This window comes from Triticum dicoccoides, chromosome 6B (genome assembly GCF_002162155.2).
Source record: "Triticum dicoccoides isolate Atlit2015 ecotype Zavitan chromosome 6B, WEW_v2.0, whole genome shotgun sequence".
NCBI classification, from domain to species: Eukaryota; Viridiplantae; Streptophyta; class Magnoliopsida; order Poales; family Poaceae; genus Triticum; species Triticum dicoccoides.
In genome coordinates this window covers 311,100,008-311,118,236 of record NC_041391.1, presented here as the reverse complement: position 1 = coordinate 311,118,236, position 18,229 = coordinate 311,100,008, and the positions used below count along the sequence as shown (strand labels likewise).

The 18,229-nt window shown below is 44.3% G+C and overlaps 1 protein-coding gene across 1 annotated transcript; it reads left to right on the top strand.

Moving 5' to 3' along the window:
• The first annotated feature begins 943 nt into the window (after positions 1 to 943).
• LOC119321124 lies at positions 944 to 11,361 on the top strand. Its single transcript, XM_037594950.1, has 5 exons — positions 944 to 1,140; positions 8,486 to 8,881; positions 8,958 to 9,175; positions 9,948 to 10,017; positions 10,947 to 11,361. The coding sequence occupies exons 1-5, from the start codon at positions 944 to 946 to the stop codon at positions 10,966 to 10,968; spliced, it is 903 nt and encodes a 300-aa protein (XP_037450847.1). The 3' UTR covers positions 10,969 to 11,361.
• The last annotated feature ends 6,868 nt before the right edge of the window (positions 11,362 to 18,229 follow it).

The following is an 18,229-nucleotide window of genomic DNA, read 5'->3' as shown; positions in this document are numbered from 1 at the left end:
CTAGGACTAGTCATGTAACCCGTCCCTTCAACTTATATAAGGAGGGGCAGGGCTCCCCAAAGAGTCAACAAGAAACAACAATCTCTAGGGCTAGACACAATGAGCCGACTTACCGGCGACTCCCTCATGATCATAATGAGACCTAGCCACAAACAGCATGTAGGGCTATTCCGGATGATGTTTCCCGGGGCCCGAAGCTGTCTAAACCCTCGTCTTGTGTATTGCGTCTCTCGTCCCGATCAACCCCTCTCAAGCTACCGCATAGATGCGTTGGCCTCGCGACTAAGTCCTTACACTAGGACATCTGCCGTGACAATTCCACGACAGTTGGCACCCACCGTGGGGCTCGCACACGGTGGTGTTGAGTTTTTGAAGGGATCTATCCCTGGGATTGAGAAGGTCGCGTTCGGCCGGATGAAGATGATCCGACACGGAAGGATCTAAATCGACTTTGAGTTCACCAGTCGAGATCAAAAGAATTTTTTCATGGTTATTTCGCGTGCTGCTTCAAACGATCTGCTCAAACCGATGTATTCGACAGCAGACGTGTCATGCGCCGTGACTAGGATGATGTCAACCTCAACTTTGTTAGTCAAGGTCGGAGACAATTCAGATACTGCCCTCAAAGGTGCGGCATGTCACCTCGTTGAGGTCTCGAGGGCAATATGCTCAGCTTGTTTCGTGCTACGACCGATCACGTTAAAGACAGTAAAGACGTCATCAAGAGAAGGGATCAAGAAGCAATCCGCCGTGGCTGTTGTTTTTATTGTTGTAGGTTAAAAAAGGAAAGGATGAATCACCTGTTTCCAAAAGCCTCGAGTATGGACCGAAATCGACTCGGACGGATACATACCTGTTCAGAAAGACCCAAAGTAGATGTAACCACGGCGGTTTTGACCGGCCACCGGTGCTCTCAAGATCAGACTAGCGGCGGCAGTACGAGATGGCGGAGCCGTCGGCCGCCCTGCCGGTCCCAACTGACGCAGAGAGGGAGGACACCCTGGACCGGATTCTCATGCGGCTGGCCTTCGCCAACGACGCCTGCCTTGTGCCACTTCTCGTCTGCGTGCTCCCTTATTCCTCCACCTCCATGATCATTGGCAAGCTCGCTGTGGAGATACTCAACCACATCAACGAACGGTCAGAAGTTGGGTATCAAGATCAATGAAAGAATACAAAGGCTCCCACAGCGTGTCCATGATAGAAAGAAAGGGGAAGAGAAATTCATCACGGGAAGCCATCGCTACTCCAAGTACAAAGCAATCAAGCTAACCAAAGGGTATGAACTCCACATACGTGGTAGTCAGAATCCACCGAAGACATCAAACACGCCCTAGCGAAGCTCGTCGTGGGATCAGGCTTGGCCTGAACAGCAAAGCCACGCACGCGAAAGTCCACGACTGGGACGCGGACTCAATCTTCGACGAAGCATCGACCACGTCGCCGGCTCGGCCATCGCACCCTCGCTGTCGCGCCCGTACCACTACTCCTGTTCTCACTGGCTAGGCTCCATCTCCGCCCCGCTCATAGACGGGTGCTGCATCTGGACGCCTCGTCAAGATAGACGCGCCTGAGTCGCTGCACCTCTTCTGTGCCAAACCGCCGGTCGCGCTAAAGCCACCATCCAGTCGTTGCACCTATTCTGTGCCAAATCGCCGAGCCGCTGTCACTGACTCACCCTCGCCTCCACCTTGTAACAGCCTCCGCCCGTGCCTCTCGCGATGGCCTCACTTTGAGCCGCCGCCACGGGCCGCCCTCGCGCTGACCCGCCTCCAAGCCACCCCTGCGCCACGAGTCGCCGTAAACCGCCGCACCTCCAAACCACAGCTCCGGGTTGTCGTCTCCACCTCCAACTGCCACAAAACTCCAGCTTTGCCCTGGTCTTGAGCTGCCGCTCTTGCAAGCTTGCTTGGACAGTGCCTCTTCATCGGAGCAGCCCTGCTCTAGCTCGCCTCTGCCGTGCGTTGCTGCCGCTCCGGGTCATCGCTCCAGTGTTGAGTCGCAGTTTCTGACTTGCGCCTCTTGCCGCTGCTTTTGCTGGCGTGGCCCGCTCCGTACTGTGCCGAGTAACTGGCGTATGAGCAGCGTTGCAAGTTGCCAAGGATCAGGCTTTGAGGCTGAAAATGTCAGTCATGGAGTGTTCTTCTGAAATTAATTGAGCAAAGCAAATTCACTTGCGGAACAGTACTAGTTGAGTACTATTTATACAAAAGCCAGATTGACGAGGACGCCCAAGGATTCGATGCGCTATTCAAGGGGCAAGACCCACTTAAAAAAATTCAATGGATGCATGGTTGTTTGGACGTGAAGGCCGCCACCCGGTCAAACTGCCGTACAGTCACTTCATCCGAAAAATATATCAGGTGATATCTCATTTAAAGTTTATTTTATTAAACACGTATTATTTTTGTCAAAGAATGATTACTCTGGCATGTAATATTTTTACGCAGGACGACTGTTAAAAGAAAAAGGGGTCATGTTATACCACGGATGCATATTCGGCTGTGTCGCGCGGCTTCACGGATATGCATGTTGCGGCCCAGTTTACATCAATGCGCCGGCCGACTCGACCGTCTGCGCCGCCTTATAACGCCACGGACGACTCACCCGTCCGCCCTCGCGGCCGTTTCACCCATCTGCGCGGTTTACCGCGCCTGCGATTGACTCGTCCGTCCGCGCCGGCTTACAACACCGCAGCTGATTCATCTGTCTGAGCCGCCTCTGATGTTGTGGTCATTTTACTGTCCGCCCTATGGTCCGGCCTGTTCAACGTACCGGGTTGACTAACGGACACCGCTGAGGATCATAAATACATCAGGTGATATCTGTCCAGACTATTTTAAATAGCACGCATCAGGTGAAATTCATCCAATATATTTTGTATTATATATTGCTTTCTTTAAAAGAGCAATTACTCTGGCTTGCAAGTTCCCTAGTGCAGGACAAGTTATATCACTGAGACGTTGAATGACTCGTACCGGTTTATATCATGGTCAAATGTGGAGAATCTCAAGACAACTCCTCGAGTCGTCTTAAGACTCGGGGGCTACAGTGACATGACTCGGGAACTCCGGGTCATTGGAAGGAATGATAACCCGGTTCCGGAGGACACCGCCATATTGATGAAAATTTAAAGGCCATCAAAAAATTGCCGGTTCAAAAATAAAGATTCCGGTTTAAAACCCGGTTCAAGAGACATCTCTCTCCCGCAAAGCTTTGAAGCTCTCAAATACGGTTCAAACATCCGGCTCAAGGTAAATTCGTCTCTTACAAAGCTTTTGAGCTCTCAAATCCAGTTCAAAGTTCCGGTCCAAAAAGAATTAATCTCTCGCAAGTTCGAGTTGTCAGGAAAAATTAAAGGGACCAAAAAGAGTGTTGCAAAAGCACAGCTCAAACATAGGTGCCCCTTGAGCACAGTTCATAATATCACTTGGGGGCTTGGTTGTATTCGAACCATAGCTTATACCCTCTTGATTGGCGTGAGGCACCAGGATGATCACTTGGGGGCTTCCTGTTCAAACATAGGTCGTATTCGAACCAAAGAGAACATAGTTGTCGAAACCCTTTTGATCGGCACACTGCCAAACTCACTAGGGGGCTTCTTGATCGTATCCGAATCATAGCTTAACCTCTTTTGGGTCGGACGTGGATCGTATTCGAATCAGCATCGTTAAACAACTCTCAAGGTCATTTGGGGGATTCCTGTTCAAACATAGGTGGTATTCGAACCAAAGAGAACATAGCTGTCGGTACCCTCTTGATCGGCAACGCCAAAGCCACTGGGGGCTATATGATCGTATTCGAATCTTAGCTCAACCCCTTTGGAACGGTTTTCTGATCGTATACGAATCAGAAGCCTTAAATTTTTTAAGTCTTTTTTGCGAACAATTTTGGATTTGACTTCAGACCTTTTTTTGGATTATATCTCAAATGTATATAAGTGTTTTATGCTTAACCCGCTTGACTTTTGACTATAAGTCGCCCGCTTATGACAATCATCATCTATGTGGAAGCATTGGTTTCTAAGGATTGGGTTATCACCCTTACTACACAGGTCATGTAAACCGGCAGTACAAACTCAATATCACAGTGGTTATATTTGAGGTATTATGACCCGCCCTGCGGCAAACCGCCAAGGGTTCTTGTGATCTACTTGTGTGCAGGGTAAGACTACATTTGGGTGGTTATCCGCACTGGCTTTTGACGTTAAGTCGCCAGGGCGTATGTTGTTTAAAACTCTGTGCAGGATTTGCAGAACTATGACTTATATAAATGTTTAAGTCCAAGCTCATCATTAAAATTGATGCTTCAGAATGATCATCCGTGCTGGATTTTCTCAAATGCTATAAATAGCTGGGTCATAAAAATTCCGGCTTACAATGAATGCGCATTAAGTCGTCATCAGCCAAGAGCCGCGAGGTATTTAAACTCTGGATTTACTTGTCAACCAATGAGGTATTCAAATCTTTAATAGCCAAAACTGGCTGGATTTTCATGATGATATTGAATGAGGATTATATTATTCAAATCTTGAATAGCCAACATGGCTGGATTTCTATTGTGATTATCAATAACCAGTGTTATGATTGAGGTTTTCAAAGTCGCTTTAGAGCAACGGCTATTATTTTTATCAATGGGCATGATTTATTTTACAATGGAGGAAATAGTCCCGAGTCGCTGCAGGCTTACGACCCGGCACTTGGGGGCTACATTGTTCAAATTGAGATTACATCGAATATACAAGTCCCATGTCACTGCCAGCATGCACCATGGCACTTGGGGGCTAATGCAAAGTCATTTTTTGCTCAATTTATTGAAGACCCGACTCATCACATTTTAAATGAGCCGGCCCTTGGGGGCTACCAATTGCTCCTGTCAAAAATTCAAGGTACACAAGCCTTAATCCATTACATTGAAAGATCCATTATTCAATTGGTCGAGTACAAAGCTCTTAACCTTGTGTACGTGGGTTCAAGCCCCATGGTGGAGATTACATCATTTGATGGTATTATCAATGAATCATATACAAAGTCCCAGCTCAGTAATATCTTATTGAGCCGGCCCTTGAGGGCTACATGTTGTTGCTCAAGTTTACATGATGATATTTACAAAGTCCCTGCTCATTATTGCATAATGACCCGGCCCTTGGGGGCTACACTGGTTAAAATCTTTATGAGCATAAGGTAATTACAAGTCCCAGGTTACTGCAAGCATGACAACCCGACACTTGGGGGCTACAGGTGATATGCATATAAGGGAGGAATAACTTCAAATTATCAATTTTGAGCAAATCAGGTATTATATTATTATCAGAGAAATCTGCAAAGTTTATGACCCGGCATCATCATAAGATTAACCCGGCATCAGCAGCAGTTATGACCCGGTGTTATCAATATTTACAAGCCAACAATTTTGCTCGCCAGCCTCTACATTTTTAAAACCGGCGGATCACCAGATGAATCTTGAGTCCAATATGTTTATTAAGCCGGCGCCTTGGAAGCCGACTCAAGTGGATTATTCTTCACAATATTTTTCTGTGAGAAACCAACATCAGCAAATTGAGTATGAACCTAGCTTATTGACCCAGATTTTCTAGATGAAGGAAATGACCATTGGACTTAAGGATAATCAGGTGCCGGCTTACAAGAATTTTTAAACCCGAAACACAATCTGTCAAATTTGTTCTTGTGTTTGTTTTACAGGATCAGTTTAACATGGATAAATCCAAATTAAACTGGGGGCTAATGTCGGGGATATACCCCATGGTATGACCAGGCCGGAAGGATGACCCGGCCGGGCTTGGCGCTTCACCGATGACCCACCGGAGGACTGGCGACTCACGGGTCTGGCGGCTCACTGGTCAGACGACTCACGAGCCTGATGACTCATGGATGACCCCGACGGCGGGTCAGATAGAAGACTAGGCCCAAGGCCCAGAAGGCCGGCTCATGTTATGGTGGGCCGGCTTAAGAGGAAGACATAAGGAATATTCTCCTACAAAGGAAGCAAGACTAGGATTCCACTTGTAATAGAGTAATCCTAATCCTACTAGGACTAGTCATGTAACCCGCCCCTTCAACTTATATAAGGAGGGGCAGGGCTCCCCAAAGAGGCAACAAGAAACAACAATCTCTAGGGCTAGACACAATGAGCCGGCTTACAGGCGACTCCCTCATGATCATAATGAGACCTAGCCACAAACAGCATGTAGGGCTATTCCGGATGATGTTTCCCGGGCCCCGAAGCTGTCTAAACCCTCGTCTTGTGTATTGCGTCTCTCATCCCGATCAACCCCTCTCAAGCTACCGCATAGATGCGTTGGCCTCGCGACTAAGTCCTTACACTAGGACATCTGCCGTGACAATTCCACAACAGCCTGGATGCGTGTCAAGACGAGGTGAGGCGGCGACGGACGAGATGGGCTCTATTATCGTCCCCGATAAAGTTAGGGGCACGTAAGTGGCGCATTTAATGTGTATGTCCTACAACGTCAGTGATAAGCATGTATACTGTAGCTACTTTACACCTCTTGTGTGCCACTGTGGCGACCCCTTTGACGTATAAAAGGAGGCCCAAGGCGTACTAGAGAAGGATTCAAACTTTTGGACCAGACACGTATAGCGGCTAGTAAGGGTTCAAGAACACTAAATACACACTCAAAGCAGGACTAGGGTTTTACGCTCCTCAGCGGCCCGAACCTGGGTAAAAATCCTTCATGCTGATCACCAGACCTGCTCTTTGTGCATTCCTCCTCCCCGCCAACCGTAGAAGGGATCCTCGTGATCCCATAGGTGTCGCTTTCCCCGACATACACATCATAAGAAGCCTTGCAAGCAAAGTGACTAATGAGTCAGTTGCAAGATGATGTATTATGGAACGAGTAAAGAGACTTGACGGTAACGATATTGAACTAGGTATGAAGATACCGACGATCGAATCTCGGGCAAGTAACATACCGATGACAAAGGAAATAACGTATGTTGTCATAACGGTTCAACTGATAAAGATCTTCGTAGAATATGTGGGAGCCAATATGAGCACCGACGTTCGGTTATTGGTTATTGACCGGATAGGTGTCTCGGTCATGTCTACATAGCTCTCGAACCGTAGGGTCCGCACGCTTAACGTTCGATGATGATTTTGTATCACATGAGTTATGTGATTTGGTAATTGAAAGTTGTTTGGAGTCCCGGATGAGACAACGGACATGACGAGGAGTCTCGAAATGGTCGAGAGGTAAAGATTGATATATAGGACGATAGTATTCGGACACTGGGAGTGTTTCAAAGGGTACCGGGTACATATCGGGTCACCGGAAGGGGTTCCGGGCACCTCCCGGCAAAGATATGGGCCAAGAGGGGAAACGCGCAGCCAGCAGGGGCTGCTGCGCCCCCCATATAGTCCGAACCAGAGGAGGAAGGAAAGAGGAGAAGAGAGAAGGAAGGGGAGGGATTCGGCCGCCCCCTTCCTTCCCTCCTCTCTCCTCCTTCCTTCCCCTCCGGAAAATATGGTAAGGGGAGCCGAATTGGACTAGGCCCCCAAGTAGGATTCCTCCTACTTGGGGCGCCCCATGGTTGTTCCCCTCCCCCTCCCACCTACATATACGTGGGGAGAGGGCGCCTAGAACACACATCAACAATAGTTAGCCATGTGCGGCCCCCCCTTCACAGTTTACGCCTCCGATCATATTCTCGTAGTGCTTAGGCGAGGCCCTGCGTGGATCACTTCACCATCACTGTCACCATGCCGTTGTGCTAATGGAAATCATCTACTTCCTCGACACTCTGTCGGATCAAGACTTCGAGGGACGTCATCGAGCTGAATGTGTGCAAAACTCGGAGGTGCCATGTAACATCCTAAAATTCTAAATTTTGGAATGTTAATTATTTAAATAGGAGTAATTCAAAACTTGTTGTGTTGCTAAATTTGACTAGGATTTAAAATTTGGAGTTAAAATGAATATACAAACGAGAGGGAATAAAAGGACTTTCCCAATCATTCATTTGGATCTTATTTTGGGTTTGAGGATATTCAGAATAGTTCCAATTCAGTAATGAGAGAGGATGACATGACTTCCTCAATAATTAAATTGGAATATGATCAAGCATTCCTCATGTTGGATTCTTACAATTTAAAACAATTCCAACAACAAAAATCATAAGAGAGAAGGTAATATGACTCTTTCAATATTAATGAGTTGGATATGTTTTAAATGTTGTTTGAATTTTCTCAGGAGTTCAAAAATATTTTATGGAACATTTTATAAGGGCAAAAATAAAGTTTATAATAATATTATATGTATTCTATATAAGTATTTTGGACTGGAATTTTTTTCACTATCTTCTATATTAGTATATGTATATTCTGTAAATGTGCTGGTACTTTGCAGAAAATGTTTTGGATCATTTTCCAAGCCAAAATCATTTCTGTAAATAAAACAAAATAGGAAATCCCTAAACCTAATCCTAACCTATCCTAACCACAGCCGCGGCCCATGTCCTAGCCGCCGCACGCGCGCGTGTCAGCGAGCAGCGCAGCCCGGCAAGTCAAGCGGGCTGAAGCCCAGCAGCGGCAGCGCCCCACTCTTTTCCTTTTCTTTCTTCGGGGGCGCCGACAGCCCTGGCCCACCCATCGCCTTCCTCCCCAAGTCGGTCTCCAGCTCCCACACGTCAACGCCACCACGGCTTGGATCGGACCACGCGAGATTGGCGCTTTCCCCTAACCCCCTCTCCGATCTGTGGCCGCGGGGAGACTCGTCTCGATTCCCTTGTCTGATTCCCAACATCGCCGCTCCAGATCCGCGCCGATTTCTTGCTCGCCGATCTTGCCAGAGTCTGCCGCCTGAAACTTCTGTAGCCCGTCGAGTTCGTCGCCAACCGAGGTTTCTAGCGCCTCCCTTTCCCTCTGTACTCTTCTCCTTGAACTCTTCTCTCTCCCTCACCTTATCTCTCGCGTAGGGGCACACCGGAGCAACCAGCCGCTGCCGAGCCGAAGCTCCTGGGCAGCCGTCGTGCACGTCTTCATCGCCGTCGCACAGGACACCCCCGTCGTCGTTTCGGTCACCGCTACCTCCGCCGCTCAAAGCCGCATCCGCCCGCCCCTTCACCCTCGCCGGAGGATCGCCGGAGAGTCGCCGTCACCGATCCCCGACCCGCCGCCGCTTCCCCTGCTTCTGGTAAGCACACATGCACGCAGGAGTTTTCATCCAATCAGGCGCCGACACGTGACAAGGCTACAAGAGCTGTTACAGGGTTTTGAGATCAGGAGCTTTCTGTTGTTATTTTTGTTATTTTTAGATTTTCAACCAAAACTTCAGTTAGCCATATCTTTTATTCTAAATATCCGAATTAGGTGATTCTTTTTCCTATAAACTAGTGACCAGGAGAATATGACAAGACCAAATTTTCACATGTTTGCACTATTCAAATTTGAGTTTGTTTGAATTTGAAGTCCACCTTCCGAAGGCCATATATCTTGTAAACGGTATATTATATTCAATTGATTCCTTTTGGCTATTGACAATTGCATCAAATAATTGATAAACATACTATGTACATTCATATTCAAATACTTTTGACATGTTTGAATTTAATTTTAATTCAAACTCTCATTCGCTATAACTTGTGTTGTAGTATTTCTTTTCGATTAACTCTTTCTTCAAATGAATTTGTATGTCATATGAATATGTCAAACAACTTCTATGTTGTTCTCCAAATACTTTTGACCTTGTTCTATATTATCTCAAACATAAGCTTTTATAGCAATATCTCTCTCTGTATTAACTCTTGTGAGTTGATCCTTTCCCCTGTCACCTTATAGCACATCCAAACCCATATTATAATATTGAGCCCATATGTATTGTTATTGTTCAACCTTGCCAAATTTTTTTTGTTCTTTTGGCTCTTCTATATGGCATGGTTATTGATTTGAGTTCTTTCATCAACAAGAGATTGCTCGGAGCATGACGAGTAGAATTATCAGGAATTGTGAGTGCGACAAACTTCATCAAACATACAGGCAAGCTACATGTTGATCATCCTTTACCTATTGTTTTCTATGCATGTAGTTATATCACACTATGAATATATGCATGTATAGGGTTACTATATTATTTTGCTATATTGTTGAGCTATCACCCGTCAATGCAGATCGTGGTAGTTATAGTATTGCTATGCTTGTAGACGAGGTTGGTTTGTGTATACATTGAGTTTATGTGAGGATTATAAATATAATCAAATTGAGTAGATTTTATTTCACCTCTGGGTGGAATTGGTATTGAAGGGTGGTTTCAAGAACATCATGGTTTATACCCTCTGGATGTAAGTGGACGGCCGCCCACGCTCAAAAAGATCAGGTAGACTTAGTGACTAGTAGCTTCCGTGCGAAACCACTAGCTAAATGGGCTCTGGCTTACTTGAGTAAGTTGTGGGATCCTCGCCCAGGTAAGCTAGCAGTTGTAGATATGAGTAGGTGTACCGGCTCCCGGTGGGTGGAGCTGACTACTTCTAAAAGACTTCGTCTCAACTTTCGGGTTGAGTCTTGTGGGTAAAGTGTGCAAAACTCTACAGAGTATAAAACTAATCATGATTAGTCGTGTCCCCGATTATGGACAAATTTGAGCGACTATGCCATTATAGTTCTTGGATGATCTTGACAGATGATACCTTAATAAAAAAATTGAGTAGGAAACCTAATAATTGGGATGGGTTGGAATTGGATTGTCCAATTCAACCATGTGTATTTAATTGTAGCAAGACATAATTAAAATTTGACTGTTATATTATGTAGTTATCAGGGGAAAATTAGCTTTCTGCAAAACGACCACTACATTATCCTCTTGATATACCCTGCATATAGAAGTAGGTCTGTTTATATCATTTCCCTGTGTGACTTGCCAATACATTCAAAGTATTGACCCTTTATGGCTGCAACGTTTCATGTTGCAGATTTTATATGACGAGTGAGTGATACGATGTAGGGTTACGATGCCTATACTCGACATTTCCATATGGTATTGATGGACTTCATGGAGATTTTATTTGCTTTTCTGTTGCATTTTGTTTGTATGCTAGCTTGAGCTATGCAGGTATGTGTATTATTTAAGTACTGGATCTACGATGTAATACTATGACATGTGGTTTATTTTTATATTACATCTTGTATTGTGTGTGCTAGCTATTGATCTAGGGACTAGCACAATGAGCACAGAGACATCGAATCTTATCAGGTTCGGGTCGTCACATGTCGTTGTTTGGTGCTTGATCGGTCGGAGCGAGAAGAAGTCCGACACATCAACCGCGTTGTCAAACGGTTTCGCTTTCGGTCTACGAGGGTACGTAGACACACTCCCCCTCTCTCATTGCTATGCATCTCCTAGATAGATCTTGCATGAGCGTAGGAATTTTTTTTTTAAATTGCATGCTACGTTTCCCAACAGTGGCATCAAAGCCAGGTTTATGCGTACATGATATGCACGAGTAGAACACAAAGAGTTGTGTGCGGTGATCGTCATACTACTTACCACCAATGTCTTATTTTGATTCGGCGGTATTGTTGGATGAAGCGGCCCATACCAACCTTACATGATCACGTTCATGAGACCGGTTCCACAGACAAACATCCAACTAATTTTGCATAAAGGTGGCTGGCGGGTGTTTGTTTCTCCTACTTAAGTTGAATCGAATTTGACTGCGGCCTTATACGTCTCCAACGTATCTATAATTTTTTATTGTTCCATGCTATTATATTATCCATCTTGGATGTTTTATATGCATTAACATGCTATTTTATATGATTTTTGGGACTAACCTATTAACCGAGAGCCCAGTGCAAGTTTCTGTTTTTTCCTTGTCTTTGAGTTTTACAGAAAAGGAATACCAAACGGAGTCCAATTGACAAGCAATTTACGGAGATTTTTTATGGACCAGAAGAAGCCCCCGAAGCAATAGTGTCGGGCCAGAAGAGTCCCGAGCCAACCACGAGGGTGGAGGGCGCGCCCTACCCCCTAGGCGCGCCCCCTCCTCGTGGCTGACTCAGAGACCCCCCCTGACGTGAAACCGACGCCAAAAATTCCTATAAATACAAAACCCCGAAAAGAAACCTAGATCGGGAGTTCCGCCGCCGCAAGCCTCCGTAGCCACCAAAAACCAATGGGGACCCTGTTCCGGCACCCTGCCGAAGGGGGGGGGGATTCATCATTGGTGGCCATCTTCATCATCCCGGTGCTCTCCATGACGAGGAGGGAGTAGTTCACCCTCGGACCTGAGGGTATGTACTAGTAACTATGTGTTTGATCTCTCTCTCTCTGTTCTTGATATGACACGATCTTGATGTTGGGAACGTAATAATTTCAAAAAAAATTCCTATGTACACGCAAGATCATGGTGATGGCATAGCAACGAGAGGGGAGAGTGTTGTCACGTACCCTCGTAGACCGTAATCGGAAGCGTTATGACAACGCGGTTGATGTAGTCGTACGTCTTCACGATCCGACCGATCCAAGTACCGAACGTACGGCACCTCCGAGTTCAGCACACGTTCAGCTCGATGACGATCCCCGGGCTCCGATCCAGCAAAGCTTCGGGGATGAGTTCCGTCAGCACGACGGCGTGGTGACGATGATGATGCTCTACCGGCGCAGGGCTTCGCCTAAACTCCGCGACGATATGACCGAGGTGGAATATGGTGGAGGGGGGCACCGCACATGGCTAAAGAACGATCCGTAGATCAACTTGTGTGTTCTAGGGTGCCCCCCTGCCCCCGTATATAAAGGAGCAAGGGGAGGGCCGGCTAAGGAGGAGGAGGCGCGCCCAAGGGGGGAGTCTTACTCCCACCGGGAGTAGGATTCCTCCTTTCCTAGTAGGAGTAGGAGAGAAGGAAGGGGAAGAGAGAAGGGAAGGAAGGAGGGGGTGCGGCCCCTGCCCCTAGTCCAATTCGGACTAGGCCTTGGGGGGCGCGCGGCCTGCCCTAGGCAGCCCCTCTCTCTTTCCTGTATGGCCCAATAAGGCTCAATACTTCTCCCCGGCGAATGCCCGTAACTCTCCGGTACTCCGAAAAATACCCGAATCACTTGGAACCTTTCCGAACTCCGAATATAGTCGTCCAATATATCGATCTTTACGTCTCGACCATTTCGAGACTCCTCGTCATGTCCCCGATCTCATCCGAGACTTCGAGCTCCTTCGGTACATCAAAACTCATAAACTCATAATATAACTGTCATCGTAACGTTAAGCGTGCGGACCCTACGGGTTCGAGAACTATGTAGACATGACCTAGAACTATTCTCGGTCAATAACCAATAGCGGAACCTGGATGTCCATATTGGTTCCTACATATTCTACGAAGATCTTTATTGGTCAAACCGCATAACAACATATGTTGTTCCCTTTGTCATCGGTATGTTACTTGCCCAAGATTTGATCGTCGGTATCCAATACCTAGTTCAATCTCGTTACCGGCAAGTCTCTTTACTCGTTCCGTAATGCATCATTCCGTAACCAACTCATTTGGTCACATTGCTTGCAAGGCTTATAAAGATGTGCATTACCGAGAGGGCCCAGAGATACCTCTCCGACAATCGGAGTGACAAAACCTAATCTCGAAATACGCCAACTCAACATGTACCTTTGGAGACACCTGTAGTACTCCTTTATAATCACCCAGTTACGTTCTGACGTTTGGTAGTACCCAAAGTGTTCCTCCGGTAAACGGGAGTTGCATAATTCTCATAGTTATAGGAACATGTATAAGTCATGAAGAAAGCAATAGCAACATACTAAACGATCAAGTGCTAGGCTAACGGAATGGGTCATGTCAATCACATCATTCTCCTAATGATGTGATCCCATTAATCAAATGACAACTCTTTTGTCCATGGCTAGGAAACATAACCATCTTTGATAAACGAGCTAGTCAAGTAGAGGCATACTAGTGACACTATGTTTGTCTATGTATTCACACATGTATTATGTTTCCGGTTAATACAATTCTAGCATGAATAATAAACATTTATCATGAAATAAGGAAATAAATAATAACTTTATTATTTCCTCTAGGGCATATTTCCTTCAGTCTCCCACTTGCACTAGAGTCAATAATCTTGTTCACATCGCTATGTGATTTAACACCAATAATAAAATCTGCATGTGATTAATACCCATAGTTTACATCATCAAATGATCAACACCCAAAGGGTTTACTAGAGTCAATAATCTAGTTCACATCGCTATGTGATTAACACCCAAAGGGTTTACTAGAGTCAATAATCTAGTTCACATCGCTATGTGATTAACACCCAAAAGAGTACTAAGGTATGATCATGTTTTGCGCGTGAGAGAAGCTTAGTCAACGGGTCTATCATATTCAGAGTCGTATGTATTTCGCAAATATTCTATGTCCACAATGCTCTGCACGGAGCTACTCTAGCTAATTGCTCCCACTTTCAATATGTATCTAGATTGAGACTTAGAGTCATCTGGATTGGTGTAAAAGCTTGCATTGTTGTAACTTTTATGACGGGCTCTTTTATCACCTCCATAATCGAGAAATGTCTCCTTAGTCCTCACTAAGGATATTCTTGACCCATGTCCAGTGATCTACTTATTAGATCAAAATTGTATTCCTTTGCCAAACACAGAGCAAGGTATACAATAGGTCTGGTTCACAGCATAGCATACTTTATAGAACCTATGACTGAGGCATAGGGAATGCCTTTTCATTCTCTTTCTATTTTCTGCAATGGTCGGGTCTTGAGTCTTACTCAACTTCACACCTTGTAACACAGGCAAGAACTCCTTCTTTGACTGTTCCATTTTGAACTATTTCAAAAATTTATGAAGGTATGTACTCATTGAAAAATCTTATCAAGCGTCTTGATCTATCTATATAGATCTTGATGCTCAATGTGTAAGCAGCTTCACCAAGGTCTTGCTTTGAAAAACTCTTATTCAAGTATCCTTTCATGCTATCCAGAATTTCCATATCATTTCCAATTAACAATATGTCATCCACATATAATATTAGAAATGCTACAGAGCTCCCACTCACTTTCTTGTAAATACAGGCTTCTTCAAAAGTCTGTATAAAACCATATGCTTTGATCAACTCATCAAAGCGTATATTCCAACTCCGAGATGCTTGCACCAGTCCATTGATGGATTGCTGGAGCTTGCACACTTTGTTAGCATCTTTACGATTGACAAAAACTTTTTGGTTGCATCGTATACAACTCTTCTTTAATAAATCCATTAAGGAATGCAGTTTTGACATCCATTTGCCAGATTTCATAAAATGTGGCAATTGCTAACATGATTCAGACAGACTTAAGCTTCGATACGAGTGAGAAAATCTCATCGTATTCAACACCTTGAACTTGTTGAAAACATTTCGCAACAAGTCGAGCTTAGTAGATAGTAACACTACTATCAATGTCCGTCTTCCTCTTGAAGATCCATTTATTTAACATGGCTTGTTGATCATCGAGCAAGTCAATCAAAGTCCATACTTTGTTCTCATACATGGATCATATCTCAGATTTTATGGCCTCAAGCCATTTCGTGGAATCTGGGCTCATCATCGCTTCCTCATAGTTCGTAGGTTCATCATGGTCTAGTAACATGACTTCTAGAACGGGATTACCGTACCACTTTGGTGCGGATCTTACTCTGGAAGACCTACGAGGTTCTGTAGTAACTTAATTTGAAGTTTCATGATCATCATCATTAACTTCCTCACTAATTGGTGTAGTAGTCACAGGAACAGATTTCCGTGATGAACTACTTTCCAATAAGGGAGCAGGTACAGTTACCTCATCAAGTTCTACTTTTCTCCCACTCACTTCCTCGAGAGAAACTCCTTCTCTAGAAAGGATCCATTCTTAGCAATGAATAACTTGCCTTCCGATCTGTGATAGAAGGTGTACCCAATAGTTAACTTTGGGTATTCTATGAAGACGCACTTCTCCGATTTGGGTTTGAGCTTATCAGGTTGAAACTTTTTCATATAAGCATCGCAACTCCAAACTTTAAGAAATGACATCTTAGGTTTACTGCTAAACCATAGTTCATACGGTGTCGTCTCAACGGATTTAGATGGTGCCCTTTTAAACGTGAATGCAGCTGTCTCTAATGCACAACCCCAAAACGATAGTGGTAAAACTGACAAGAGACATCATAGATCGCACCATATCCAATAAAGTGCGGTTACGATGTTCGGACACACCATAACGTTGTGGTGTTCCAGGTGGCGTGAGCTGTGAAACTATTCCACATTGTTTTAACTGAAGACCAAACTCGTAACTCAAATATTTGTCTCCGTGATCAGATCGTAGAAACTTTATTTTCTTGTTACGATGATTTTTCCACTTCACTCTGAAATTCTTTGAACCTTTCAATTATTTCAGACTTATGTTTCATCAAGTAGATATACCCATATCTGCTCAAATCATTTTGTGAAGGTCAGAAAATAACGATACTTGCCACGAGCATCAACACTCATTGGATCGCATACATCGGTATGTATTATTTCCAATAAGTCAGTAGCTTGTTCCATTGTTCCGGAGAACGGAGTTTTTAGTCATCTTGCCCAAAAGGCACAGTTCGCGAGCATCAAATGATTCATAACCAAGTGATTCCGAAAATCCATCTTTATGGAGTTTCTTCATGCGCTTTACACCGATATGACCCAAATGGCAGTGCCACAGATAAGTTGCACTATCATTATTAACTTTTCATCTTTTGGCATCAATATTATGAATATGTGTATCACTACGATCGAGATCCAATAAACTATGTTCATTGGGTGTATGACCATCGAAGGTCTTATTCATGTAAACAGAACAACAATTATTCTCTGACTTTAAATGAATAACCGTATTGCAATAAACATGATCAAATCATATTCATGCTCAACGCAAACACCAAATAACATTTATTTAGGTTCAACACTAATCCCGAAAGTATAGGGAGTGTGCGATGATGATCATATCAATCTTGGAACCACTTCCAACACACATCATCACATCACCCTCAACTAGTTTCTGTTTATTCTGTAACTCCTGTTTTGAGTTACTAATCTTAGCAACCGAACAAGTATCAAATACTCAGGGGTTACTATAAACACTAGTAAGGTACACATCAATAACATGTATATCAAATATACCCTTATTCACTTTGCCATCCTTCTTATCCACCAAATATTCAAGGCATTTCCGCTTCTAGTGACCATTTCCTTTGCACTATAATCACTCAGTTTCAGGCTTTGGTCCAGCTTTGGGCTTCTTCGCGGGACTGACAACTTGCTTGTCATTCTACTTGAAGTTCCCTTTCTTTCCCTTTGCCCTTTTCTTGAAACTAGTGGTCTTGTCAATCATCAACACTTGATGCTCTTTCTTGATTTCTACCTTCGTTGATTTCAACATCACGAAGAGCTCGGAATCGTTTTCGTCATCCCTTGCATACTACAGTTCATCACAAAGTTCTACTAACTTGGTGATGGTGACTAGAGAATTCTGTCAATCACTATCTTATCTGGAAGATTAACTCCCACTTGATTCAAGCGATTGAAGTACTCAGACAATCTAAGCACATGCTCACTAGTTGAGCGATTCTCCTCCATCTTTTAGCAATAGAACTTGTTGGAGACTTCATATCTCTCAACTCGGGTATTTGCTTGAAATATTAACTTCAATTCCTGGAACATCTCATATGGTCCATGATGTTCAAAACATCTTTGAAGTCCCAATTCTAAGCCATTAAGCATGGTGCACTAAACTATCAAGTAGTCATCATATTGAGCTAGCCAAACGTTGATAACATCTACATCTGCTCCTGCAATAGGTCTGTCACCTAGCGGTGCATTAAGGACATAATTCTTCTGTGCAGCAATGAGGATAAACCTCAGATCACGGACCAAGTCCGCATCATTGCTACTAACACTTTTCAACATAGTTTTCTCTAGGAACACATATAAAAACATAGGGAAGCAAAAACATAGGGAAGCAACAACGCGAGCAATCTATAACACAATTTGCAAAATACTACCAGGACTAAGTTCATGATAAATTCAAGTTCAATTAATCATATTACTTAAGAACTCCCACTTAGACAGACATCTCTCTAGTCATCTAAGTGATCACGTGATCCAAATCAACTAAACCATGTCCGATCATCACGTGAGATGGAGTAGTTTCAATGGTGAACATCATTATGTTGATCATATCTACTATATG

Bases quoted from the DNA above. Each gene is read 5' to 3' on its own strand.
- LOC119321124 (XM_037594950.1), top strand. From the start codon at position 944: ATGGCGGAGCCGTCGGCCGCCCTGCCGGTCCCAACTGACGCAGAGAGG. The intron at 1,141-8,485 runs GTCAGAAGTTGG...TCCTAACCACAG, and splicing joins CTCAACCACATCAACGAACG to CCGCGGCCCATGTCCTAGCC. The intron at 8,882-8,957 runs GTTTCTAGCGCC...TCTCTCGCGTAG, and splicing joins CGAGTTCGTCGCCAACCGAG to GGGCACACCGGAGCAACCAG.